The 26,097-nt window shown below is 50.0% G+C and overlaps 1 protein-coding gene across 3 annotated transcripts in view; it reads left to right on the forward strand.

Annotated features, from left to right (window-relative positions):
• Positions 1-26,097, forward strand: part of Itpk1 (inositol-tetrakisphosphate 1-kinase) — a 135,418-nt gene that overhangs the window by 20,741 nt on the left and 88,580 nt on the right. For 2 of the 3 annotated variants that reach the window (XM_076921349.1, XM_076921350.1), the window contains exon 2: positions 9,625-9,649. The exons of the other annotated variant lie outside the window; for it this stretch is intronic. In XM_076921349.1, the coding sequence (XP_076777464.1) occupies positions 9,625-9,649 (25 nt within the window). The remainder of the gene's footprint in view (positions 1-9,624; positions 9,650-26,097) is intronic. 3 annotated transcript variants of the gene reach the window in all.

Here is a 26,097-nt window from a genome sequence, read left to right on the forward strand (position 1 = left end):
GCATGGGAGGAATAAAAACCACCTCTTAGTACAGGAGGTGAAGGGGGAGGCCAGTCATGTGGAGGACTTAGTCTGAGAAATCAAAACTAATTGGCCTGCTGTGAACTGGCCTCGCGGCCCCCTGAGCTGCACTCTGATATCTGGGGTCATTCCTGTACACTCACTGCCTTCCTGAGTGGGTTGCAAGACAGTTGACCTATACATGGTCCAGGAGAAAGAGGTACATCTGGTGTAGGCCTCTCCATATCTTGGCTTCTGATGGGTGCTTCCTGGGAGGGGATTTAGTGGTAGATTATAAAAAGGGGGTGTGTCTGGTATTTGGATGAAATACAAGCAGGTGGTCAGTGTGTGTATGTGTGTGTGTGTGTGTACCAGCCTGTGAGCAGGGCACAGCAGACTGGGTATGCACTGTGGGTGGGGAGGTGGCATCTTTTAGGGGCCTCAATGCCAGGTGATAGAGCAGCTACAGGAAGGCATGACGGGGCAGGATGGTGAGGTGAGTCATGCTTCTGAAGTGGCAGCTCACAGGCTGGAGGGTGGACACGCAGGGCAGCAGGAACACTGTCTGGAGACCTGCCTGCTGGCCCTGGCACACAGGTCTGTGCCTTTTGCATATGTTGCTCCTGATGCCTGGCAGGCATTTCTCCCTCTCCATTCTTCTCTTCCAGTTGGAGAAAGATATTCCTGTTTTTGACATTTCTTCTGCACAGGGCCCTGGTTCTTGGCATCGGTCCTTTGACTGCTGTGACCCCCGTGTGGGACTCTGAGGGATTACTGCAGATGTTTGGGGCCTGTTGCCGTGACTCCCAGCTGCAGAGCCTGGCAGGGCATGAACACTGGGAAGGAAGGAGGTGGGAGCATGTGTCTGTCTGCCAGATGCTAGCCCTGGAGCTTGACTCTGAGCAGTGGGGTCTTCTGAGCCCTCATGCTCACCTCACCAGAGGTCTTCCCACCTGTTCTACAGCCGATTTCTCCCTCCTTAGCAGGTTCAGCTCCTTTGGAGGCTGGGTGGTATCCTCTAGACTTCTGTCATCTTTGCCATGAGCGATCGTCTGTCTCTCCTCTTGACTGTTGGCATGCACAGCCTTCTCTCAGCTCAGGCACTCTCCTCTTACCCGACACTCTTTCATTCTGGGAGCTAACCATCTCTTCTGTGGTTTAGTATGTACCTGTTTTTCTCATCCCCTTTCTTTCTTAGAAGGTTTCTTCTGCTTGAGAAGTCAGCCCTGTGCTGAGGGATGACCAAGGGGACCTGGGCTTATCCGCTGCAGGCCATGTCCAGGCTACTGTACGCCCCGGATGTTTGCAGCCAGTCACACCTTAAGGAGTGTCTTCTGTGCCCTTGACTTTTAGTCGGGGCTGTTGTGGAAGACTTTGCCCTCGAGGATCAAGGCTCCAAGACAGGATTTTATCGGGCTTGGGGAAAGGGAGGGTTGAGGGATCAGAGGCAGCTCTGTCTAGAACTCTTTCCCTAATATCCTAGAGGCCTCACCTAGCACACTTTGAGCCTCAGCCAGGTGAACAGCCCCATACAGGCCACATGACTGTGGACTGAGAAGACCCTCGCTGACAGACAGTCCTGAAGTTAGACTGTGGCTTTGCTCTCTGCTTGCTCCTGGCATGTCAGTCCCATGCTGCAGGGTGCCCAGGGGGATTTGGGAGGTAAGCCTGAGGAGAAGTTCAGCACATGAGCAGTGCCTGGCACTCACAGGCCCCTCCTTCATCTGGCTTCTGAGAGCAGGCTGGGTGGGAATGAGGCCGCCCAGGTGCTGCAGGTGTTAGCCTAGCATTTCTTTGGGTCATATCCAGGCCTTCAGAATCTCTGGAAACTGGAGGGTCTCAGGTATCAGATCAAGTTGCTGCCTGTTGAGACAAGGGGTTCAGTGCATTGGGACAGGGACTGGGGCCAGGTCACTACACCCCCAGGCCTATAAATGGTGAGCTTGACTGGCCCTGGCAGGGCCCTGGTATGCCTGGGTGCTGGCCCAGTTTTAGGCTCCAACTGGCTTCATGCTTGGAGAGTCTGTTACTACAGTGTTGGCAGAGTCCAGGATGGGACCTGCCTCAGAGCAGGGAGCCCCGGAGTTGGACATGGCTGGCCTTAGTATCTTTCCTTGACCTCAGTATGAACTTGGGGTCAAGATTATTACCCCTTTTCCCTAGTTCATAGCCAAGGTCTGAGGCCTGGGTTCTTAGGTCTCCAAGGTCCAGGCCCACTCCCCTCCTCTTCCCAGGCCCTCTGTTCTCACCAGGGCCCCTGTGGGAATGTCTGGTTGTGCTCACTGACTCTGTGTGTACCGTGTGAACTCTCTCTTTGGCCATCTAGGTTCCTCTTGAATCCCTGGGCAGGTTTTCCTTTGCCCCTTCTCTACCCTGGACACTTCGAGGGAGTGTCCCATGTCACAGGGCGGCAACACTGTTGAATCCTTGGTGCTGAAGCTGACAGAACAAGGAGCCTACCAGAGATGGCCAGGTCCTTGTGTTTAGACTATGTGACCCAGCTGCCTTGCATGGTCAGAGGGCACAGTGCCACAACAGGGTGATCCCGAGACAGGGAGACAGGGAAATTGCCCTGGATTAGCTGGGTGGACCCAGGGCGGTCACAAAGGTCCTGATAAGAGGAGGAGGGAGTGCCAAAGAGAGGAGATGAGGCTAGTCGGAGATGTGGCTGGGGGCCAAAGAGTGCGACAGTTTCCAGAACTTGAGAGGCCAGGCCAGGGTGCAGTCCTCCCATCCTGAGGAGGAAGAAGCAGCCAACCCACACTGTGGGAGCTTCTGTGTTGCATTTAGTTATCCGCTGTGGATCCGCTGTAGATCCACTGTGTCTCATTTGTTACGGAAGCCATGGGCTGCGAATACAGGACTCATTCACAATGACCATCTTGGGCTCTGGGGTGAGACTGCAACCTCAGAGAGCAGTTTGGGGTCAAGGTCAAAGTTCTCTATGGCCATGTGGGTATCAGAGCCAGGCTTCTTGGCTTTCTACCCTACGGCAGACCCGTGGATAAAGGGTGAAGTCACTGCCTGCTCCTTGGGACTAAGGTTTGGGCAGCGAGTAGACAATTCTCTGAGGTGGGCAGGGCCTGCTCTGGCTCTTTCTCTGTTGTGAACCCTCAGGCGCCCCCTGCTGGTGAGGATGGTGAGGATGATAGCTGAGCTTGGGACCCATGGCACACATGCCAGCTCATGGTTGGTACCCCTCCACCTTTCATGGGACTGTTAACATCGAACCTGTGGCTTAGGGGCTCCCCTGTGCCAGGGTTCCACAGAGAATCCCAACATCTGACAGGGACAGTCAGGTGGGGGAAAACTATGTCCAAGAGTTCCTGTAACATGTGTGCCTTCAGAATCCCCGGGTGCTCCTGGGACTGGGGGCCAGGAGGGGACTTAGAGTTGAAGGGTGTTTTGACCGCTCAGAAGACAGTTCAGTTACAGGTGTGTAGCCTCTCTGAGTGTCAGTACCCTGCATGCTGGCTGCATAGGTGCAGGGCTGCTTCCATAAACAGTGAAAGTAGATGATGGAAAAGCGTGAACCATGGACGGCAGACTTCTCCCTCTCAGAGTCCCAGAGCCTCCCTGATCAAAGCTTGTCTTGCTCTCTAGGCCAAGATTGTTCTTGCATTCATGGGGTTCAGAGTACTACATCCAGGAAGCAGGCTACATTGTGAGTCTCAGTAAGGTGGACTGGGAGCTAGGTCAAGGGAAGCCTGGAACCCTTATCTTAGGTCTGTCTCCTCATTGTTGGTTTCCTCCCGGTTGAGGGCCCAAAAGATTTTAAGGTGAGATTTTTTTTTTTTCTCTAGAGAGTTTAGGTGTGTCAGAGCTTTGAAGGACAAACCTGAGACCTTTCTGGCTGGGTTGACCATACCATGGATGCTCTGGAACACATCCTGGAAGGCTGTGTGGCTCACCCCAGCCCATTGGGTTTCCATTCTGAAAACCAAAGAGTGGGCTTCGTGGGCCAAATATCCCAGATACTTGCCACTCCTGGAAGTTGGCTGAGTCATCTGCTCTGCCCATGTAGGTTCACCAGAAGAGCCACTTCTGGGCCCCACCGGCTTGTTCAAGGTCCTAGGGTTTGATGAGTCAGGTTGCTTCATCTGTGCTGAGAGAGACCCACACCTGGGCCTGTGTGCCTCCCTTGGGTGGGGCACACAGTATGTGCAGGTCTTCAGGTTGCTGACTTTCAATTAAGGGAATGAATGAACCCCCATCCCATAAAAAAAAAAAAAAAAAAAAAGGACACATGGCAGCTTCCAGTTATCTGGTTCTTTTCTGCTGCTGTCCAAACAATTCCTATGTTTGTACTGGCTTTAAAATTCTGTTCATATGTTGTCTTTATATCAGGCCATTTCAGTTCCTGGCACTGTTAAACAGGAGGGAAATCCAAATCACAGAGCAGTCGGCAAGGGAACGGGGATTCCAGGGAGGGAACAGGCAGGCGGGTGGCTTCAGGCTAAGCCTGGCACTGGAAGTCTGGAAAGTGGGCGCTAGTGTAGTGCAGCGCCTGCTGGGCTGGCTGTGGGCATGGAAGGCAAAAACCAAGACCAGCCTCTGGGTCCAGGGCCTCACTGCCTGCAGCCTCAGGGGAGCTGTTGGCAGTGTTGGCTGGGGTGCAGCTGTAGAGCCACTGAGGAAGGGTCCTTGGTGTATGTGGCCTGAGAGCTGCTCTCATGGGTGAGCTGCAGTCTGCTACATGAAGACAGACATTCGCACAGGGATGGCTGTGAGAAGCCAGATGTGGGTGAGGCTTAGGTGACTTAGAGAAGGGGACTGTGGACGTGGGGGTGTAGGGGTGAGGGAAAGGTCTGGTGTTACTGGCTGTTGAGTACCTTCTGGCTGCTTTTTCATCTGCTACTGGCCAGGAGTTTAAAAGTTTGGGTTCCTGAACGGCAGTTGTCAGTACAGGCTAGGTCAGGCTGCAGGGACAGGTGTTCAAGAAACACCAAAGGCCTAGCTCAAGCTCATAGAGTTCGCTGTGGCTATACTTACTTTCCAGTGTCCCCTTAACTGTGTACTGTGGTCAGTTTAGACCAGATAATTCTGTCCTGTACATTGTGGAGCCTCTGTCTTCTGGATGCCTGTGGCTCCACTCCCAGCTGGCAGCATCTCTGCACTTGTGGATAGGGTTTGGGGGAACAGCATCTCCCCCAGCTTAGGCTGGTCTCAAACTCACAGTCTTCCTGCCTCAGCCTTTCAAATGCTGGGTGAGGGTCCACCTGGTAACTACCTTCTTTCCAGACTGGCCCAGGTCAGGAGGACTAGTTAGAGGGTCCAGTGGTCACAGCTGAATGCTACTTCCTGAAGTACATGCGGTCTCTGTTCATGTTTCATTACCCAAGGCAAGGACTATGCCCACGGCTGACCAAAGGAGAGGCCTCAGTGGCACTTAGAGTTCAGGAAGAGGACTGCTGATGTGGATGGCCACCATCTTGAACCTGGAGCTGGGGCCATCCTTCCTCTTTCTGCAAGTGTTTAACTCCCCAAGGGTGTACTCTCCCTGGAGTTCTGGGGAGGGGTCAAGCTAGAAGACAAGATTATGAGTTTGAGTATACCTCTGCCCCAAACTTAGCAAGTTTTACCAAGAAAAGTCCCCTAGGCTTTTAATAACATTTAAATTATTAAGCTTTAATTTTTATTGTTACTTTTTTTGGTATTATTGAAAGTAATGGATTTGCCCATAGTGTAAAACACAGAAAACAAGAAACACCTCCAGGTCATTATCCATTGGTGCCCCAGCCCTGTAGCCCCAGTAAATACTGTAGCCTGGGCCCTCTGACCTGCCCCCGCCACCCCCCAGGACCTGGATGTTGACTCTGGCCAGGAACCTCAGTTCTGAGTGTCTGCAGTGTTGTCTCGTGGCCCTGCTGCCATGGGGTCACTTGAGCTTGTCTCTGGGAAGGACTTGGGAGACTGCCTGTTGTTTCATTCACTCTGTCAAGGACGCAATGGAGAAGTCTGCCTTCTCTCTCCTGCCCCTCCCCTCCTCTCAGCTGCCCTTGCCCCGAGGCCTTGCTGAGGTCATCTTGTGGTGCTTTTGGATTCATTCAGTACACACAAGTACCCATTCTCTTCTGGACATTGTTCTCAATGGAGTTGTGTACAGTACACAGGGTTCTGCCCCTCAGCTCTTTTGTGGCCTTGTGGTGTTCCTTATGGAAATACAAAGCTTCCTGCCTGATTCTTTTTACTGCTGCATGCTGTATCTTTGGTGGTGCGTGGCTTGTCAGGGGCGCTTCTACTGGCAAGTACCTTGCTCTGCTCTTTGGCACTCACAGTTTGGCAGCTGTCATCCCAGAGACTGCAGCGTTCACACGGTCGGTCGTGTGTGTCTGGGTGATGAGTTGAGATGGTAGTCACTTTACAACCAGCTTCTGATTTTTGTCCCCTCTCCTGCCTTTAATGTTTCTGTCTTGTCTCTTGCTTTAGGCTCTTGATTTCCTTTCTGAACTTTCTGGTTAGGGCAGGATTTCAGAAGTCTACTCTTTGGGCCTCCCTGATGAAGAAATGAAGTGAGCCCGTCAGATTCTTGGTTTTCCTGTAAGGTGGAAGGAGATGTGGTTGCTATGGAACCCCCTCCCTGTCCCACTCCTCCCACCCCTCTCCCCAAACACACGCCCACCAGCCTCTCCCCTAGTATGCGAAGGTGTCAGAGGCTCAAGAACTTTGCCCAGAGGCTGAAGACTTTTCTTGCCTACCTGGGGGTCATGTCCAACTGTGTCACGCCAGTCTGAGAACCTTCCCCAAGCCTCCAAACATCATTCTGCTTCTCCTTCAAGTAATGTAGTAACCCAGACCTTCTCCTTGTGGGGCTGCAGATTGTAGTGACCAATGAAGGGCAAGTGCCTTTGTAAGGAGAGGGGACTCTCTCTCAAAGTCCCCATTTGCACTTGCTCTTCCTGGAGGTCTGAGCTGGGTAAGCTGCCTGGGCTCCCTGGGAGCTCTGCCCTCTGTGAGATAACAGTCAGGCAGACTTCCTCATGTGCTTTATTGTATGCATCCCATCTGTTTTCAAAGTTAAAGACCTCTCCATTGCTGGTCAAGGATTGGGGTGATTGGAAGTGACTACAGGTGGCTTAGCAGGTGAGAGCCACATGCTGACATCATATGGCTATTAGCATATTTCCCCAATGGGAAACTGAGGCCATGGTGAAACTGGCCCCTGCAGGTGTGGGTGATGTGTGCTTTTCTGTCACCTGCTTTCCCCATCCATATGTTGATGTTTCAGAGTGCATTATTGGGCAGCTAAAGGCTATGTGACCCGACTGGGCCAGGGTCTGTCACCCATGCTACAGTTTTCTTCTCTCTCCAGTTGCGCTGGAATGATCTGGGGGCAGGTGATCTAGGTTCTCAGTTTGTAGAGGCTCCTCATGACTCTGTTTGTCCCCTTGCTGTGGGCACAGGTGGCCTGAGTGAGGCCTTGCTACAGTGCCTTGTGCAGTCTTGGGAGCAGGTAGGCATTGCCTGCCATTCCTTCAGGAAGTGCAGGGAGATGAAATGACCCGAGAATCCCCACTGGTGACAACTGTAGCATTCCCTCATTGGGTTCTTTGGGGCCAGGTCCTTTTGGGACATAGGGTTAAAGGGCACGCTAGCCTTGCTTCCTGCAGTTGACCCAGCTGGTTCTAGTGGCCCTCAGCTCAACCGTCTCCTCTGTTGGTTTCTCTGTTGGTCTTCAGGAAGCATTTGCCTAGCAGCTGGCAAGCATGGAAGACGTGAGGAGGACCTCAGTTGAGGGGAGATCCTGCCTGCTTCCTGAGGCCTCAGGGATGCAGGCTGGCTACAGCATTTACTGTGCCCTCTGACTGTTATGTCAGGGCCAGGAGCTAAGCTGATTTTCCATATTTACAGCTCTATTGGACAACAGCCCATTATGAGCAGCTATTTGCTGGTAGGCACCAGAGAACTAGGCCTGGGCACAGTTTTTACTCAGTTTCCATCTCAGGGTGCCCAGGTGAGTAAGCTGCAGACCTCTGGCCTTGCTTGGACCCAGCCTTTTCTAAGCATCTGCCCTTTCTCAGTAAACTATTCACATGGGTTCTGTGGATCTTGGTTTTGCCATTTCTCCCTGAGTGGCAGCAGTCTATACTCGGGGACTGGAAGAATGGAGACACAGGATCATGGGTATATTGTGTGAGTGGATGGGGGAAGGTTGGATGCTATGCACACACCCTGGAGAGGACTGCGACAGCCCTGCATGCTGGAGCTCACGGAGGTGGGTCCTAGCTCAGGCTTTCAGTAAGAAACATGAGGCAGGTCGATGAATGAATGAAGCAGGGAGCCGTCGTGTGGTGTGCTCCAGAAAGCTGTACACACAACCCATGCACGTAAATGGGGTGAGCGAGACAAGGTGATGGATACTTGGCCGTGGGAGAAACATGGAGGATACAAAGAAAGCCCAGGCTAATTCCACCGTGATAGAAAACATATTTGTCTTCCCGAGTCTGGCTTATTTCATTTAGCACAGTGAACTTTAGTTCTGTTCAGTCCCCTGCAAACGCCGTGGTCTCTCTCCTCTTCACCGCAGGATAGAATTCCACTGTGTGTGTTTCTCTATGCAGTCATCTGGTGACAGAGCCTTAGATTGGTCCCGTAGCCTGCCTGCTGTGAACGGTGCAGCAGCAAACACCATGTGCTGACTCAGAATCCTTTAGGCATATGCTTGAGGACTAGACGAGGGAAGGGAGAGGTCGTGAGGCAGTGAGGGGGAGGCAGTGAGGGCGGCCGAATGTGTGAAACAGGAATGGGCATAAAGAAGGAAATAACAGGAAAGTGTAAGGATGTGTATCTGCATAGAAATGTCACAGTGAAACAAACCCACTTCTCTGTATGTTAAGAATTCATGATAATGGCTAGGCGGTGGTGGGGCAGGCCTTTAATCCCAGCACCCAGGAGAGAGGCAGATGGATCTCTTGAGTTCTGAGTTTGAGGCCAGCCTGGTGTACATAGCTGGTTCTAGGACAGCAGGGGTTACACAAAGAAGCCCTGTCCTAAAAAACAAACAAACAAACTCATAACAACACCCATAAAAGCTATATTGGTTACACAGAGAAGTAGTTAGTGGCGGTTATGGTGGTACATGCGTTTAATCCCAGCACTTGGAAGGCAGAGGCAGGGGGATGGATGGTCAGCTAGAGGTCATTCATTGGATTAGCCCAGATGGGAAAGTGACTGGCCAGTGTGACAGGCTGTGGTGGACCCGGAAACCAGGACAGGGTGTTCAGATCGAGGTGAGAGTTTTGGGGATCCACCTGCAATAGTTGAGGCAAACAGGGGAGTTTTGGGGGTTGTCCAGGCCAGAGCTCTTACTGCTGAAGGCCTGCCTGGCTCAGGGGCTGGGGGTGATAGTTGCTGTCAGTTCTATAGGGTGCTACTAAGTTCCCCCGTGAATCAGCCAGCTCTTCTAGGTTGTGAGGGGAACTGGGGACTCAGGGCCCACACACCTGTCCTTGAAAGGTGGTTCTTCTGAGACTGCTGGCAGGAGAGGCCTGGCCTGAGCAGCCCACCCGCCCTCCCTCGTGCGGCCGTCCCAGCTGGTCCTGCTTTCATCTGACTGTAGAGGACAGTCTGCAGAGGGTGTTTCCTCCTGCTGCTGAAGTAACTCTCTTTTTGTTTTCTTTGCAGGAAGCGAGGCATAGAGGTCGTGCAGGTGAGTACAGACCACTTCTGCACGTGCTGATCTAAGCACGCACTTAATCTGTCTTTGTGAGAGTTTGGGTGTCTGACTGCTTTTTATGGGCACCTGGATTGTGACATCCTCCTGGAGATCTGACATAGCTTCTTCCCCCAGCTGGGTACGGACTCGCTGGTGGCTGCTCATGTTTGGAGAGTTGCAGTAGATGAGGAATAGGAAGGGACAGGGGTCCCGGAGGTCATACACTTGGGTTGTGTTAGGAAGGATGAAGGGACGGTACCACCTAGCTGTTTGAGCTGTTCTCAGCCTTGTGCTCATTGGCTGGAAAAGAAGGCATGATGGATGGATAGAGGGAGGTGTGGTAGGTGGAAGAAGGGACGGAGGAGGAGGAAAAAACAAGCATGGATAGAATGAAGGAGGGAGAAGAGAGAATGGAGAGATGGCCCTGAAGAAGATATCCAGGCTCCAGCAGCAGCCACCTCGGGGAGCTTGGCAGGTTTGGCCTGTCTGAGAGAGCTTGGGCCCAGGATTCCCTGTTGATATTCTGGTAGAGACATGGCCCCATTGTTACGTCTTTCCACAGATGGGAAAGTGGCAGATGTGAACTCAGATTTATAGACCTATAGTGAGGGCCTGGTTTCCCGTGTCACTGTCCCTGTGTAAGATGAACCTGACTGTGTACCAAGCTGTCCACCCTTGGATTTGCTCTGAAGCCTGTATCTTCATGCAGCTGCAGAAGGTTGCCTGGGATGGGGACCAGACCAAGGCTGATGGCAGACATCTGGAGGAAGTTTCCAGAAAGCCTGCTGGGGCATACATACTTAGAGCTCTTCGTTGTTCAACTTCAGGAGGGCCCTACTCAGCAGCTGTAGGAAAGGGTTTCCCAGTACAGGCGTGCACATACTTGGCAGGTCCCAGATCTTCCCCGTGTGCTGGCTGGGGGTGGACAGGAGCCTTGGAGCCATTGTTTAGAGTGTGCCAGACAAAAGGGTTCTGAAATCTCTCAAGATGTGTCTGTTGTTCATTCCGATGACGGCTCGAAGGAGGAAGTGGTGTCTGGGCATGGGGTGAAGCCAAACTGAACACTTTCTACTCAGGCATCTAAAAATAAAGTCAATGGCGATGTCTCTCCCTGCACCTCTTCCTGGCATCCAGGAGAATCTTGAGAATTTCAGATTTGAAGATGCTGGGAGAGACTGCAAAAACTGGAAGGCAAATCACTTGGCTGGATTTTCAAAATCAGTTTGGCTTTCGTTCACCACATCCCAGGATGTGGACTCCTGGAAGCTGGAAGTAGGCAGGGGGCCAGTCATTAGGTTAGGTATGAATGAGTGAGAGAATTAGGTCAACCATGTCTGAGCCACCCCAGCATCCATCTTCTCTGTCAGGTCCTGATTGTATGGGAGGAGGTATCTTTCTTGTAGAGATGTGGGAACTGAGGCTCAAGATGCTGTGGTCTTTTGGAGAGGTCATCTGGTTAGTGGTGGAATTAGGGTTGAGTTTGGGTTGGCTTGGTTACAGCAGTGTGGTCTCCTTTCTGTGTTAACGCATGATCCACTTACAAGACACTTCCCACCTGGTGTTGCTGGCCTTTTCGCTTTTGTCTAAGTGGGTGTAGGACCCGGGTTCAGGACCTAAGTGTGAATAACCCCGGGGAAGATCTTGCCTGTTTATCCAGGTCACGGAAGTCATTTCTCTTCCTGTTACCTGTTGGCAACAGTGGCAGCATCAGTGATGGGCATTTATGGGGACTGTGGTGTACCAGGAAGTGGCTGTTTATCCTAAAGCCGAGTTGGTGTGAGCATGTGATGCACAGCAGTGAGAGCTGAAAGGGCCTTTCGTTTCCACCCATTCCTTTCAGGGAAGTGTGGAGATGAAGAGCAAGGTGGCCTGGGTTCAGGTTCTGGCTGTGCCATGAGCCTGTCAGTCTGTACAGTGCGGTAGTCAGCAGGCCTGCCCCAAGCTTGTGAGGACTGAGTCAGGTCAGGTAATGTGATTGACACTGGGCTTGGCACACACAGGCTGATGATTTGCAGAGGTGTACCTCGGTGTGGGACCATAGGACACAGCCCTGGTCATCAAGGAAGTCAGCTGGTCACTATAACCCTGGGAGACAATGACTGGAGGTAGTTCCATGGTGCTAGTAACAAAACTGAACGAGGACTGGATAGAGTTATCAACTGGCTAGCACATGGGCGATGGATTTGACACTCATCCCCCCTCCCCCTGATTTTTAACACTTGTTTCAATGAAAACTGAAAGCTGAAACAGAGTTAAAACTGTCATTAAATTCTGTCATTAGGTAGGACTCATCTGCAGATGCAGGAAATGACTTTTTGAAAAGTCCCATTCGCCCATTCAAAGTTGCATCTCTAATAAAGTTTTCTTTTTATGCATGTTACTGGTGCAGTTTTGAATATATGTTGGTCATGTTGATCAATTATATATTCATAACCAATAATGATGTAGTGCAGAAGAAACTTCTGATGTGTGTAAGAGCTTTATGACCACATAAAAAGTCTTTGAAGGAGGAACAGTTCTGTACATATATTTCCTTAGCTCAGCGGTGTCGCAGAATAATTAGTCAGAGACTTTCTGGTGTAAGATACCCTGACAGTTTAAACATCTCCAAGGGAAGATTGGGGAAGAAAAAGGAGCAGTGTTTGATTTCCAGCTGTCTGAGAAGGGGCTGATTATATAATCAGAAAATGTATGACAGTGGATTGCAGATCACCAGGGTATTTAGACCACATTGGATCCATTTAAAAGAGGAACAATAACAGTTTTATTTTCTAATGTTAATAATTTACATCATGTTGGATATGACATCCTCCCCAAGTGTTTAAACTACGGGACATTTCAGATGTCAGCTTAAAAACGGGCCATTAGAGACCGTTTTGAACATTAATCTTGGGGTTTGGTTTGAAGGCTGTTTGCATCTAAGAACCAGGTACTTCCTTAAAGAGGGACAGCGGCAGGCCATCACAAGCTCTGCAGGTCTTCCCATAGGGGACCCATGAGGTCCCCTTGGCCTCCTGGCCTCTCGTGACATGATTTACTGTAAGCTGTATTACTCTCTGCTCAGTTTAACTCAGGAGGAAGGGGCTGCCAGTGAGCCTAGTGTGGAGAGGCAGGAACCCTGCTTTGTGCTTAGTGCTGAGGCACTGGGCGGAACCCAAGGATTGAGATGCAAGGTATAGATTGAACAGGCATCGCTTTCTATAAGGCAACCTGGATACCTGTGTGGCCAGTCTCCAGTAGGTGACCAGGAGCCCAGAGGGCCAGAGACATTGGTGTTTTCACCCCATCTGGTCAGACAGGAAACTTCCCTAGGGAAGGAGTCTGGCTGGTGGGGAAGGAGTCTGGCTGGTGGGGTAAGCTGTATGCACCCAGCAGGGCCTGCCTGAGAGTCATGGTCCGAGCCCAGACACCCATCAGGTCCCGTCAAGTCCAAAAGCCTTACTCATAGCCAGACAGTTGCTACATTGAGCAAGTACTAACACAGAGCAGTGGCTACCTTCTTGGAGAAACAAATCCTTCTTGGAAACAGCTTGGGCAGAGTTACTGGATTTGAGACTGGGTCTTGGCCTTCCCTGAGGACTCCTCAAAAGCCCTGTGCTACTCTGGTCTGGTCTGTGGATGAATTCAGGAGAGAAGCTTCCTGTGCAGAGTTTCATTACCCCTTCCTCCCATATCCCCTTCCTCAGTGGAGCAAGGTCTGAGAAGAGGCTGTTACCCGGCCTGCCTGCAGCTGGCATGTTGGCAAAGCCCCTGCCACGGCATAAGCCTGGCTTCCACCCCACGGTGGAGAAGGCAAGGACTGTTAGCCTGGGCTTTTATTTTAAATGAGTAAGCCACAAGTGTGAAAAGTACAGTAGCCAATTACAGATTCCTCCATCCAAATTCTTGGCAGATTCAGACACTGTGAAGCCTAGTCTTGGGACAGCCACTGTGTTTCAGACTGGCAAATAACTTCCCCAGATTCAAGAGGGAGCAGGCTCTCTGTGCTGGCCTCTCCTGAGCTGTTGTTACACACTTGATTGACATGTTGTACTAAAAAAAATTTTTAAATGTGTATGGCTGTTTTGCCTGTATGTATGTCTGTGTACCACATGCATGCAGCACCTGTAGAGGCCAGAAGAGCACATTGGATATCCTGGCACTGGAGTTACAGATAGTTGTGAGCCACCCTGTAAGTGCCAGGAATTGAACTGGGGTCTTCTAGAACAACCAGCCTGTCCCAAGAACTGGCAGACATAAAGCCTCCAAGGAAAGGCAAAACTGAGAAGCAGATGTTAGCAGACTGCATACCTCCAAGAGCAGCCATTTGCTCAGGATTGGAGTGGAACTTGATGCTGTGCCTTTGCAGTTCCTGGTGGGGCGTAACCATGGTGACGACTACTTGGAGTTGATGGTGCAGGCTTTCTTTGGTGGGTTAGGGTCTTTGAGGGAATGAGAGGAGAAGGTGGTGGCATTGGGAGGCCCTGTAGAGAAGGTTATATCTCTTGGTGTAGGATGAACGGGACCTAAGTGTTATGGGAAAGTATCATGTTAGCATGACGAGGCATAGAATATCCTGCATCCAGACCTGGAGGCTGGGAAAGGTGTCTGTTGATGATTGATGGTCTAGGTAGGTTGGACTTGGGGTTCTGAAATTAGACTGGAGAGAATGGGAGAGCCCAGACTACTGAGGGGCTGGGTAAACTTTGGGGCAGAGTCTGGGCACAGAAGGGTATCTGATGGGAAAGAGGTGTGCTGTGATTGATGGGGAGGAAGAGCCCCCTGGAGGATACAGAAAAGCTGTCAGGAAAAAGCTGGTTTAGAAGGCAAAGAGCCAGATGTCTAGCAGGACTTTGGGGTTATAGCTGGCAAGGGGGAGATACAGTCAGGCTACAGTTACCATGGCAATGAAGGGAGGTAGGTCTGGTGGCAGATGTACATGGGTGGATTTGGGAGGAAGAAAGAGTAAGAGGTCAGTTCAGGTGGTCCTTGTTTCTTTCTGGGTTCCAGGGACTGGAGGAAGAACAGCCAGGGAGAGGAAGATGCTGATGACAGAGAGGTGGTCATCAGAGGCCAGTGATAACAAAAGCTTACTTCTCTGGGGAGTCCTAACCTGAGTTTTCTGGCTGTGAGATTTCATTTTCTTCATCTTTAAAAGGGGACGACACTTGTTACCCTGATGAATGCTGAAGGAATCTGAGTTGCTGCTCTTCATATTTTGCTGTGGACAGTGTGGACTGTGAAGGGGCACATATGGCTTGGAAGGAGCTGTATAGCCCCACCCGAGAGAACGTCTGGATTTCTAGTTATTAAAGTTTCTAGCTTGCAAATTCTTTTTTTTTTTTAAAAGACAAGTTACATGTGTGTGTGTGTGTGGGTGTGTGTGTGTTTTCCCAACTAAGGTACAGGTTTTTTTTTTTTTTTTTTTTTTCTAAATGCAGAGAATTATTTTCACTCTCAGTCACTTATTTGGATATGTTAAATAGACAAATTTATGATCATCCTTGTCTATTATTTTTAATAATAACGACATATGGGATGGGAAAGTTACGTAAATTAGTGTCTGTTCATATCAGGGTTTTTTTTTTTTTGCCATTAAAAACATCTCATTTTGGAAGACCCTTAGTACCAGTACTGTGAAGCAAGGGGTAGGTGGATCTCCCTGTGCGCTCAAGGCCAGCCAGGGTTACATAGTGAGACCCTGTCTCCAAAAACAAAACAAAACAAACAAAACAAACAAAACAAAACAAAACAAAACAAAAATCCCATCTTGGAAGCCACTGTGAGAACATCCTAAAGATGGCTGCCGAGTGCGGAAGCATTTGCCAGGCAGTTTCTGTTCTAGTTGGTGTCCGTGCATGCATGTGTGTTTGGGTGTATGTGGGGTGTGTGTGTGTGTGTGTGTGTGTGTGTGTGTATGAGAGAGACAGAGACTCAGGATGGACCCAGGATCTGACATTCTAGCAAATGCCCTGCTATTGAATTGTCCATTGCTTACAACCAGCTTTATCTTAACCCCTGTTCCTGGCTTCCTTGAACGGATGCGTATAGGTGCTGTCCTGAGTGGTTAGTGACTTCAGCTCTGTGAGCCTTTCTCTTCCCCAGCCTCTGACTCACTGAGTCAACAGGAGCAAATCCTTGGAACAAAAAGTTCTGCTTCATCATCTAGATGGGAGAAGGTGACCAGGGAAGCAGGCTCCCTGTGCTTGCCTGTGTGTGTGTGTGTGTGTCCCACACACTCTCAGGTACCATGAACCCCAGGCCTTCCTGTTTTGCATTGAGTCAAGCCGGGACTGGGTCTACTGTCAAAGCTTCCTGGCGTCTTTTGATGAAGTGTGGCAAGCAAGTTCACATGAGATTAAAGGAAAGAGAAGCAAGACAAAGAAAAACAGGATGGAATGGAAAAGGATTTGGAAGAGGAGAAGCAAAGAGGATGTTTGGAAGGTAGCATCCGGTTCTGGGGCGAAACCGCTACTCAGAAGATGGCTCCTGAGATGGCACCACCATTGCTGGTACTGTGGGAGGCTTTGAGTGTCGCAGCCCAATCGGAATCTGTCTGTGATCTGGGTGCATGCTGAAGCCCAAAACACTTGGAGGAGAGAACATGAAGTTGTGTTGGACTGGTCACGTTGGATGAGGGCACATTTTGGGGAGTATAGGGGCAGCCCTGCAGCTGAGGGAATGGTGTGCTGAGGTAACAGCTATCACAGTCACAGGCAAGAGACAGGCAAGAGACAAACATAGCCTTCTGCTCACTTCCAGAGAACACAAAGTACCTTGTGTTTGTACAGGGTAGGAAGGCGGCATCTCCCTTCCCAGCCCCTCTGCCATTTGCCTTCAGAGCTGCTCAGGTATCCCTTGTGTGTGACTTCTCCCCGCCCTACTTCTCCCACAGACCTTCACCCCTGCAGCTAGAACTGTCCTTCCAGTTGTCCAGCCTCTGTGCAGTGCTTGTGGGATGAGTGGAGAGATGTTGAAGCCATTGCTTCCCTTGGGCCATGCCAGCCCTGGTTGGTTAACAGTAGCTCTATATTCATCTTCCACTTCTGAGTAGTTTGTGTTCATTGCTGAAATCTTGGGATGTAAACCCAGAGACAAATCATGAAAGCATGCTCTTATGTCTGGGTGCTCAACTTGGGACATGCATTTGTGTGAGGGGTAGACAGACTATTACCTGGCTGTCTCCGTTGCTCATTGTCCATCTGTACGAGTGTCTGGCTCAGCTCAACGCTTCTGGCTTACAGTGGCTAACAATGTTGCCATGGATGTCTGAACCTAGGTCTTTGTAGGTTTAGGACATATCTCAGTGTTCACTTTGGATAGGTGTCTAGAAGTAACCTTACTGAGTTGGAGACATCCAGGCTCTAAGGTCTGCAAGTGGCCATGGCTTGCTTACAATCTGTGCAGTCTCGTTCACAGTGCCTACAGGCTGTGTCTCAGGCTGGTATGCCCACAGGGTCTCTCACGCCTGGTTCTGTACTAGAAGTAGGATGGTAAGAGAACCCAGGGAAGCACAAGGCAGCATTAACAACCACTTTCAAGGGTGGCTTGTAGTCACCACTCTAGCACATTGCCTTCTGGGTAATGACCTGGACTGAGCACGTGTTTTGTGCTCTGGTGTAAATATCCACACACATTTATTTTTATCTTTATGTATAGTCCAGTTATGTTTATAAAATTGTCATTTGTGTTATAAATGAGAAAACAGAAAAGGCAATAAGTTGCCTAAAATTGCTTGGTGGGGGATAGGGGAAGAGGAGGAAGGCGGAGGAGAAGCCATTGAAGGCAGTAAGGTTCTAGAAGGCTTGTTCATTATTATTTTTAAAGCTTTCTGGGAAAACCACATGACATTCCAAAGTTGGGAGAGTGTAGTCTTATAGAGTCTCACGTTTCCTCCCTGAAGCTTGTGTCTGCACAGTGGCCAGCCCCACTTCAGGGAAGCTTGGCTCCCGCTGGGTGTTATCATCAGTCTCACTATTCCTTCCTGTCACCTGTAAATGTTTCTGAATGATAGGGACTAAGACTTGTTCTTCCCTGCTGGGCAGTGAATTCGGAAGGGGTGGGGCCGCATCTGATTTCTGCTCTGCCTCCAGGAAGAGGGTAGAGGATGATGGCCACCCTGGCCTCTGGGCCTCTAGGGTGGCGTTCAGAGGCTTGGTGCAGCCACTGGGTCCTGAACGCGTGTTTGCTTGTTAGCTCTTTAGGAACACTCATTAGTGGAGAGGGGCGGCCATAGCAAGTGTGCAAACAGCCTCGCTGTGTTCAGGATCTTTCCACGCAACTACTTGGATCCTCCTATAGTAGTCTGACAAGGGACTCGTAAATCCTTCTCTTTAGTAGATAATGCTTTCATTATCACCCCCATTTTACAGGTGAGTAAACAGAATCCTACAGCAAGAAGGCCATGGAGCTGGCATTCAGACCTAGTACATTGTCTTTACAGTCCACCTCTTTTTAAGACAATAATAATGATAATTATAAATGTTTATTGATACAGAATTATATTCTGTAGTCTAGGCTGATCTCAGACTTCCTGTGAAGCACAGGCTGAACTTGGCTTCTTTCTGCCTCAGTCTCCCAAGTACTGGGATTACAGACACATACCATTGCACCAGTAAATTCAGATTATCGTTTAAAATTTTGCCTTTCATTGTATTATGTGTGTTTGTGTATGTGTGTGTATGAATTCACTGTGAATGTGCCAGGGGATGCTTGGAGAGGTCATAGTCCAATTCAGAGGTTGATTCATGCTGATGTCATTGTGGGATCATCCGGTTTGAGCATCAAAACCTCTACCACTGAGCCATCTCAGAGAGAGGCCGAGACACACACACACACACACACACACACACACACAGAGAGAGAGAGAGAGAGAGAGAGAGAGAGAGAGAGAGAACACACCAGAGTGAGCCAGTATGCATGTGCATGCATCCGTGTATAGAACAGGCTCTTAAGTGCCTGAGGCTAGCCTCGATCCTCCTGAGTGGACATTACAGTGTGTACCTCTGTATTTGGCTTTGTGTTTGCTAGTTCAGCCTTTTCTGTACCAGTATGGGCTGGCTTACTTAGTACAGTGTCCTCCAGCTGTCACCTGATCTTTATACTCCACTGCTGGCTTTGTATTTTTGAACTGTGGTCCCTTTCCTACACTGGTCCCTTCTGCTGCACGACCACTTAGGTGCTCTTTCTCATGCAAACCCCATGTTGTCACTGTTGGCCCCTGTGACAGGGTGTGTAGACAGATGAACCCATTCCTGAAAGGGATCAATGGAACCCCTTGTAGTTGATTTTTGCTCCAGAGAACCCAGTTTCAGCCTCAACCAAGTGAACCTTTAAAGCACACTGAGCAGAGCCCCAGTGTCCCCGAGTGTCCTCAAGATATGCCCCATCCCATCCCCCAGACATTGTGCCAGACATTCTGTTCCTGTAGCTGGCCACATTCCTCCTCTCTTCTATCTGGTGGATGTGAATTGTTCCCTCAAAACCAGTCTCACAGACACCAGCTCCTTAAGGCCTTTGCAGGCTCTCCCTTCCCAGGAACCTCCACTGAACCCCGCCTCCCAGGATCCCAGCTCTCATCTCAGGGTGTCATCAGACTAGGGGCTTTCCCTGCACCTTCGTTCTCTGGGACACAGGATGCATCTCCTTCTTCTGGGGGCTTCGGCTGCCTACTATACATTCTAGCACATAGAAGCATCTGGCAAAGAAATCTTTGGAAGTCAGCAGAAAATGCATTAATGTTATGGAGATATGTGAACTGGAGACATCCCCCATTGTCTCATTTCCTCAGAGCAGCCACCGTTTCCCTCTGCTTCACCTGTACTTTTACTAACTTAGTCTTTTTTTCCTTCCCTGTCTGGTTCTGTAATGCCTCTTTTATGCCTTTCAGTGATTTTAAAATTGAGACGTTAAGATTTACCATATTGGCCATGGGGAAAGTGACTTTGAGTTCTGGAGATGGTGGTCATGTGCCTGTGTGCCATGGGAGATTCATGGTCTATACTTTGTGTGCGCGTGTGGCGTGTGTGCATGTGTGCGTGTGTGCGTGTGTGCTGGCCTGGAGTTGGGGGAAGCGTGCTGTCGTTTTCCTTGTCATATTTCCTCAGCATCATTTTCAAAAGGTTCATCCCCTGGGAGACTGATTCCAGAAATGCCTGTGGGTACTGGAATCTATGGATGCTTAAGAACATACAGTGTTTGTATATAGCCAGTAGACGCTGGTCTTATTTCATACATAGTGTTTATACTGTACTGAGTATGAGAAGTAGCTAATACACTCTGGCTACTTATCATACCCAGTACAGTATAAACACTGTAGGAAATAAGGAATAAGAACACATATATATATATTCTGTACATGGTAAGCATGCTTGTAATTATTTCTTGATCTGAAGTTGGTTGAATCTTGATTGCAGAACCTGCCAGGCACAGAGAGCCAACTGCATTCATAAACTGGGGAGTAATTTTATTTCTTTAAAAAAGTTTTTTTTTGCAGGGCTGGAGAGATGGCTCAGAGGTTAAGAGCTCTGACTGCTCTTCCAGAGGTCCTGAGTTCAATTCCCAGCAACCACATGGTGGCTCATAACCATCTGTAATGAGATCTGATGCCCTCTTCTGGTGTGTAGTCATATACATGTAAGCAGAACACTGTACACATAGCAAATAAATAAATCTTTTTTAAAAAGTTTTTTAAATATGTGTGTGTGTTTGTTTGCATGTATGTATGTGTGCCATGTGTGTGCAGTGCTCATGGAGGCCAGAAGAGGGTGTAGACTCCCCTGGACTTGGAGTTACAGATGGTTGTGAACCACCGTGTGGTGCTGGGAACTGAACCCAGGTCTTCTGCAAGAGCAGCCAGTGCTCCTAACCACTGAACTGTCTCTCTAGTCCCCATGTTCTTTATTTTTGTGGAGTTCTAACTTGTGAGGTGAATTGACGTTTACCTATTCTCAGAAGGGGTGCATGAGCTTCTGTGGTCTCGAATGACCAGGTTTCCAGCATTCTGCCCGTTCTACTGCTCACCCCCTCTTCCCAGGCAACCCTAGTAACCCAGGCAACAGTGATGATAGGGCAGGGACAGAAGAACACCTCTGCTGTGGGAGCACATCAGGGCAGTTCTGAGCCTCCTGGCAGCCAGTGCGTATGGGAAAATGAGATTAGTTACCATGGTGAAAGTCCCCAGGAGGGAGAACAAAAACCACGGAGAGGGCTGGGTGTACTGGCACATGCCTGTAATCCCAGGAGTCAGGTGGTGGAAGCAGGAGGATTGCAAATTCCAGGCCAGCCTGGACTGCTTGGTCGGAACAACAAAGCAGAACAAAACACAACAACCCAAACAAACAAAAACAATCGAGTCCTCAGTACACTGAAGGGCCACGGCAGTGTCACAGAGAAGAAGTTTTAACTGGTGTGAGAAGAGAAGACTTATACTAGAAGCAAGAGACAGTGGTCTGAGCCACTGTGGTTCCCTTGTGCAAGGCTGTTGTACCTTAGGGCCAAGGCTGTTCCTGGTCCCAGCCTCACCCTCCTGCTCTATCTGGTCAGCTTCAATTCTCTAACATTCTGCACCCCAGAAGCTGTACTAGGGGACTGGTGGGATTTGAACTCATCTGTCAAGTAGGGGGCTAGAAATGCTAGTGAACCAAAGAAAACATGGTGTGTTTGTCTCCCGCATTAAAGATGCCGGATGTAGGCAGTACTGGGCTCCAGAGGGCCACACCACCGTGTCACATTCCACCCTTTCTGCTGGCCTTGTGGCTCCATGTTGTTGGGACTGCAGCCACATTTGCTCTCTTTCTGAACAGTGGAGGCAGTGTAGGAACACACCCCCACATGGCACCCAAGAATGTTCTCTCTTGGTGGCCTTCCTAGAAGTCCCTTGTAATACTGCTTCTGACCATGCCTGGGTCAGAACTGAGCCACATCTGGTGTCAGCAGGCAAGGAGTGTGATGTTTTTGTCGAGCACGTTGTCACCTTGAATGACCTCAGGGTTCTGTTACTGAGAAGGACGGGGAAGGTGGGGAATGGGTGTTGGGTTTTAGTTGGTGAGCCTCATGAAGATGAAGCTTACCGGGGCTCTCACTTAAAGCTGAACCACTTACCTCCCCTAGTCTCCATTTCCTTATCCGTAGAATGGGAATATTGATTGACTCAGCATCACGGGTTTCCAAGCATTGCGATGCAGGTAAAGTGAACACAGAGCTCGGTGCATGGAAACAGCTTGGAAACAGTGGTTTAGTACTGTTCACAAGTGCTGATACAGTTGTCCTTACTGACCTGCAGAAAAAGCAAATGTAAAAGGGCAGGGGCTGAGTCATGATACAGTGGTCTCTCTGTATGCTGTATCCCCACAAGGAAGGAACCGGACACTCCTGCCAGGTATACATACACCTGTCTGGTTGGTTCAGAACAGGGATGATCGGAGGTGATTGCTCCATAGTGATCCTGGCTTTTTTGGTCTCTCCTCTCCTGTTTGGCAGTCTGCTTTCTCCTGTATCTGGGTGGATGCTGTGTGGTCTGCAGCAACCTTTGAGATTGGAATGACTTTTGCTCTGGGGTACGTTAAGGGGCAAAAGGCAATTCAGTTCTCTCGCTTGCTGGCTTTTCCGGGGTCCAGCAATGATGGGGCGTAGAGATGTGGACGCTGGCCCTAAGTTTATAAGCCTTACTTTCTTCAAACCTAGCATGCCATTTATGGTTATCTGGGGCAGTCCCAGGGAATCCCAGGCACAAACCTTGTTGCTTTAACCTAAAGGGTTGTAGACCTGGTTGTAGACCTATAGCTTGACTCTGCTTTTCTCTCCCCATTTTGTCCAGCCTCTGACTCGAGACTCCCTTGGGAACCTTCCTTCCCCACAGATCCCGGATGCTGTGTACAAGCAGCAGACAGGGACAGCCTTTCTGGACCCAGACGCTCTGGGGACTTGAGCTCCTGCCCCCAGCCTGCTCTCCTCATCACTGTCTGCATCTTACTCGTCTTGAGTTTTGTAGAACAGCCATAGAGCATGCCCTATAAGGCGATGCCGGCTTGCTGGGGCCCAGCCAGCAGCTGTGTCCCAGAAACTTGGTATTGTGGGGCTTAGTCACACTCTGGAAGCTTCCCGGGAAGCTCTGCTGATGCAGTGGAAATGAGGTGCAGGGCCTGAGCTGGGGAATTTGTCCAGACTGTGGAGGGACGTCTGGAAGAAGGAGACCATGGTGGAGTCTGGGAGCTAGGGCATACCTGTGTAGGGATGGCAGAATGCCTTTGTCATTGGGCTGGGCCTGCATGACCAGCCCTGTAGCAAGGAATAGGGATAGGCTTTTTGTGCTTTTCCTTGCTATTGACCGCTTTCAGGCACGACTCACTCAGCCTTCCCATGTGGAGCCAGCTTTGCCTTGTATTGCCCAGTCAGTTAGCAGCAGAGCTGCGTTTGGGTTCGGAGGCCAGCATTCCGCATGCCACCACTGGCTAGGGTTCAGCCCTAGTTCCAGCTGTACCCTCCCTTTTATAGCTGTACAGTTCTGGGCACGTGGGCACAACTTTTCTGGGGCCCATTGACCAGATGGTGGCAAGGCGGAAGCATGCGATGATGAGAGGACAGATGGGAGCACCTTATGTAGCACAGCTCCAGTGCCAGGAGGTGGCTCAGGAGGCCAGGCAGGGCTGTGCTGGGCAAGGACTTTGTAGAACCTCATCTTCTACCAAGATGACTCTGGTCTTGTGAAGCCCACCCTTGACTAATAGGGAATTTGGCCTTGATTTGTGCTTCTCTCAGCTCAGGTGGAAGAGGGGTGTGGTTTCCTGGAGGGAGGAGGACTTTGGTTTGCTGTCTTCTTCCATCTCTCCCAGTATTTTAATAAGATCAGTAGAAGCCAAATTGGTCAAAGATGCCGCTGGGACTGAGCTGAGGGCCCAGGAGTAGGGTAGAGTCAGAGCCTGGCATGATAGAGGGTGTTGGGGCATACAGTGACTGAGCTTGATAGGCTAGTGACCAGGGTTGCCTCTCAACCTGGGCAGCAGGGCCTGGAAGAGCAACATCTGAGACTGCTGGGTACTTGCCCGATATTCAGGATATTATGCTACTCTGCTACCTGTGACCTCAGAGCCTTCTCTTGCCAATGGTGATGGGGACTCCTGCCCTTCCATATTCTAGGGAGAAGATGTGTCTTAGGTCCACAGGCCAGGACTCAGCCTTGACTGCAAAGCTAAGGGACCCCTCCAACTGGACCACTAGTGACCTCCTTTACTTCTGGGACAGCACAAAGTTGCTATAGGACCAGGGCCCCTTCTGGAGCTGTCTCTCTGTTCTTGTGATTGTCTGACCTTCTAGAGGGCCTCTTTAAATGGCTTTCTAGAAGATCCAGAGCCTCCTTTGTGACTTATAGGAGCAAAATACATTCTTCACACTCAGGGCATGCAAGTGGTCCTTCTACTGCGATGCTAAGCGGACTGTTCCCTGCTGCACTTTAAACAGCGTATGACACAAATCATGTAATTTGCTCCCACAGTGCACCTAGCTGCCATGAATGGATGCTGCCCCTGGTTCTCCCTTGTTGCTGTTGTAAATAAATAGTGTTGCCGTGAGTGTTGTAGGGCCGGGGTTGTGATGATTACTGTGTTCTACATAAATACGAATATTTATTGGTTTGTAGCTTATCAAAGTAGCACATATTTCCTGGGGAGGAAAATGGCCTGGGCACCTGGGGAAATTATAGTGAGTGAACACTGAACATTGTTGTCACATGTGCTTAAAGAGATATATGTGATACTTGCTTCTCTCTCCCTATGGTGTCACTCACAGTGGGGCTCCCTCTGTCTGACCCCTGGGGTTGCCAGGTTACAAGCTAAGGCAAGAATATGGACCGCTGAGGAGTGGACCAGTGGGGGGTGTCCCTTCTGTTCCTGGATTCCTCCCAGGACTCCCTGCCAGGTCATTTGCTCTCCTGTGAGGACTCTGAGATGACCAAGCCCCTTACCTACTCTTTACCTGAGGCTTTGGGACGTGGATGGCCATAGGATTGCATTGCAGAGCTGGGAAGAAGGGCATTTCCTGCCTGGTCTATGTCTCTGTTGCTAAGCAGATCTCCTTGCCAGCACCACGTGACACCTGCTGGCAAATCCGTCTTGCCTACTACAATCAGGTGGTCCCTTAAGAGATTAGTGCTATTGAACTAACTAATATTAACTAATATTAACTCTGTTGAACCTCAGGTCATCATCCTTTTCTCCATTGGGTTGTTCTACACCAAACCTAGATGACAATGATGCACACCTGTTGGGCATGTGGCTCGTACCACAAGAGAAAGCACCAGAGCAAGGCTGTTAGCTCCCTGTGTGTCCCACAGCCTACCCAGTGCCTTTGCTGTGTGGGCTGCCCTTTGGTTTCCTCTCTGTAGAAGATTGTGTAGTCTCTCTTGGGTCCCATCTTTGATGTGCCTTTCCAGAGTCTCTGACTCTTCAGAGAGCAGGAGTGGGAGATCTCCCCACGGAACCATCCGTCTCTGTCTCCTCAGCCTTTCATCTTGATGTTATCTATGTTCATGCTGCAGAATCCTGGGATCTGAGCCTTTCGCCTGTGGGTGGAGAATGTGTGGGAATTCCTTGATCTGCTTGAGGCTATCCCTGTGGATGGTCTTAGTGGGACAGATTTCCAGAGAATTCAGCCAGCCCCTCTCCCCTCCCCATACAGCCTCACTTACATGGGATATTTTTGTGCACAGCAAGTATACATGAAGTTGTGTGTACATGCACACGGGAGCTTTGGAACTCGGCTGACCTGCGGATTTGCATCTTGCTTCTGACCTTGAGGGGCTCTGTGACCCTGGGCCATTCACTGTTTCACTGGTTGACTGAGTTCATGCACACTTGGGTTCCTAGCCCTTGCCTTTCTGTGGCTCAGGTGGCTTTTGGAAGGACCAGGTGTGAAGCAGCAGAGGAGAAGCAGGCACACGTACACTGTAGAGCTCTTGGTGTGGAGGACCATGAGGCATTCCCTCCAGGCCCGCTTTTAGCCTCATATCCTCATGCTCCAAAAATGCTTGCATGCAGTTTATTTAACTTTAAGTGGGGCAAATTCTGAAATGGGTTGTTTATTGTCGAAGTTGAAATTTTAATTTCTCATAAATTCCCCACAAATTGCTGTAGTACATTTATATTTATTGAATCTGTCAGGGTTGTTTGTAGTACTGAAGCCTGGGCTCCCCGTGTTTGTGGGCCGTTGCCACAGCGACACTGGGGTCTGAGGCTCCAAAGCAGAGGCCTTGCTCTCATATGGTGTAGAAGGTTCTGGATTGAGCTCTGGGTGGAAAGTATCGCCATAGCCAGCCTTGGCTGGAGTAAGTGAACTATTTCAGGTTCCTGTCCTTCTTGTCTGTTTCCCCTTCCTTTGGTGGGCGCTCTGCCTGTTAGCTCAGTCTGCCCCCCAGGCCCTTGGCTGCTGCTGCAATGTGGTTTAGGACTAACAGGTATGTGCTGTTAGTT

The sequence above is a fragment of the Arvicanthis niloticus genome, chromosome 23, assembly GCF_011762505.2.
Source record: "Arvicanthis niloticus isolate mArvNil1 chromosome 23, mArvNil1.pat.X, whole genome shotgun sequence".
In the NCBI taxonomy this organism is placed as follows: Eukaryota; Metazoa; Chordata; class Mammalia; order Rodentia; family Muridae; genus Arvicanthis; species Arvicanthis niloticus.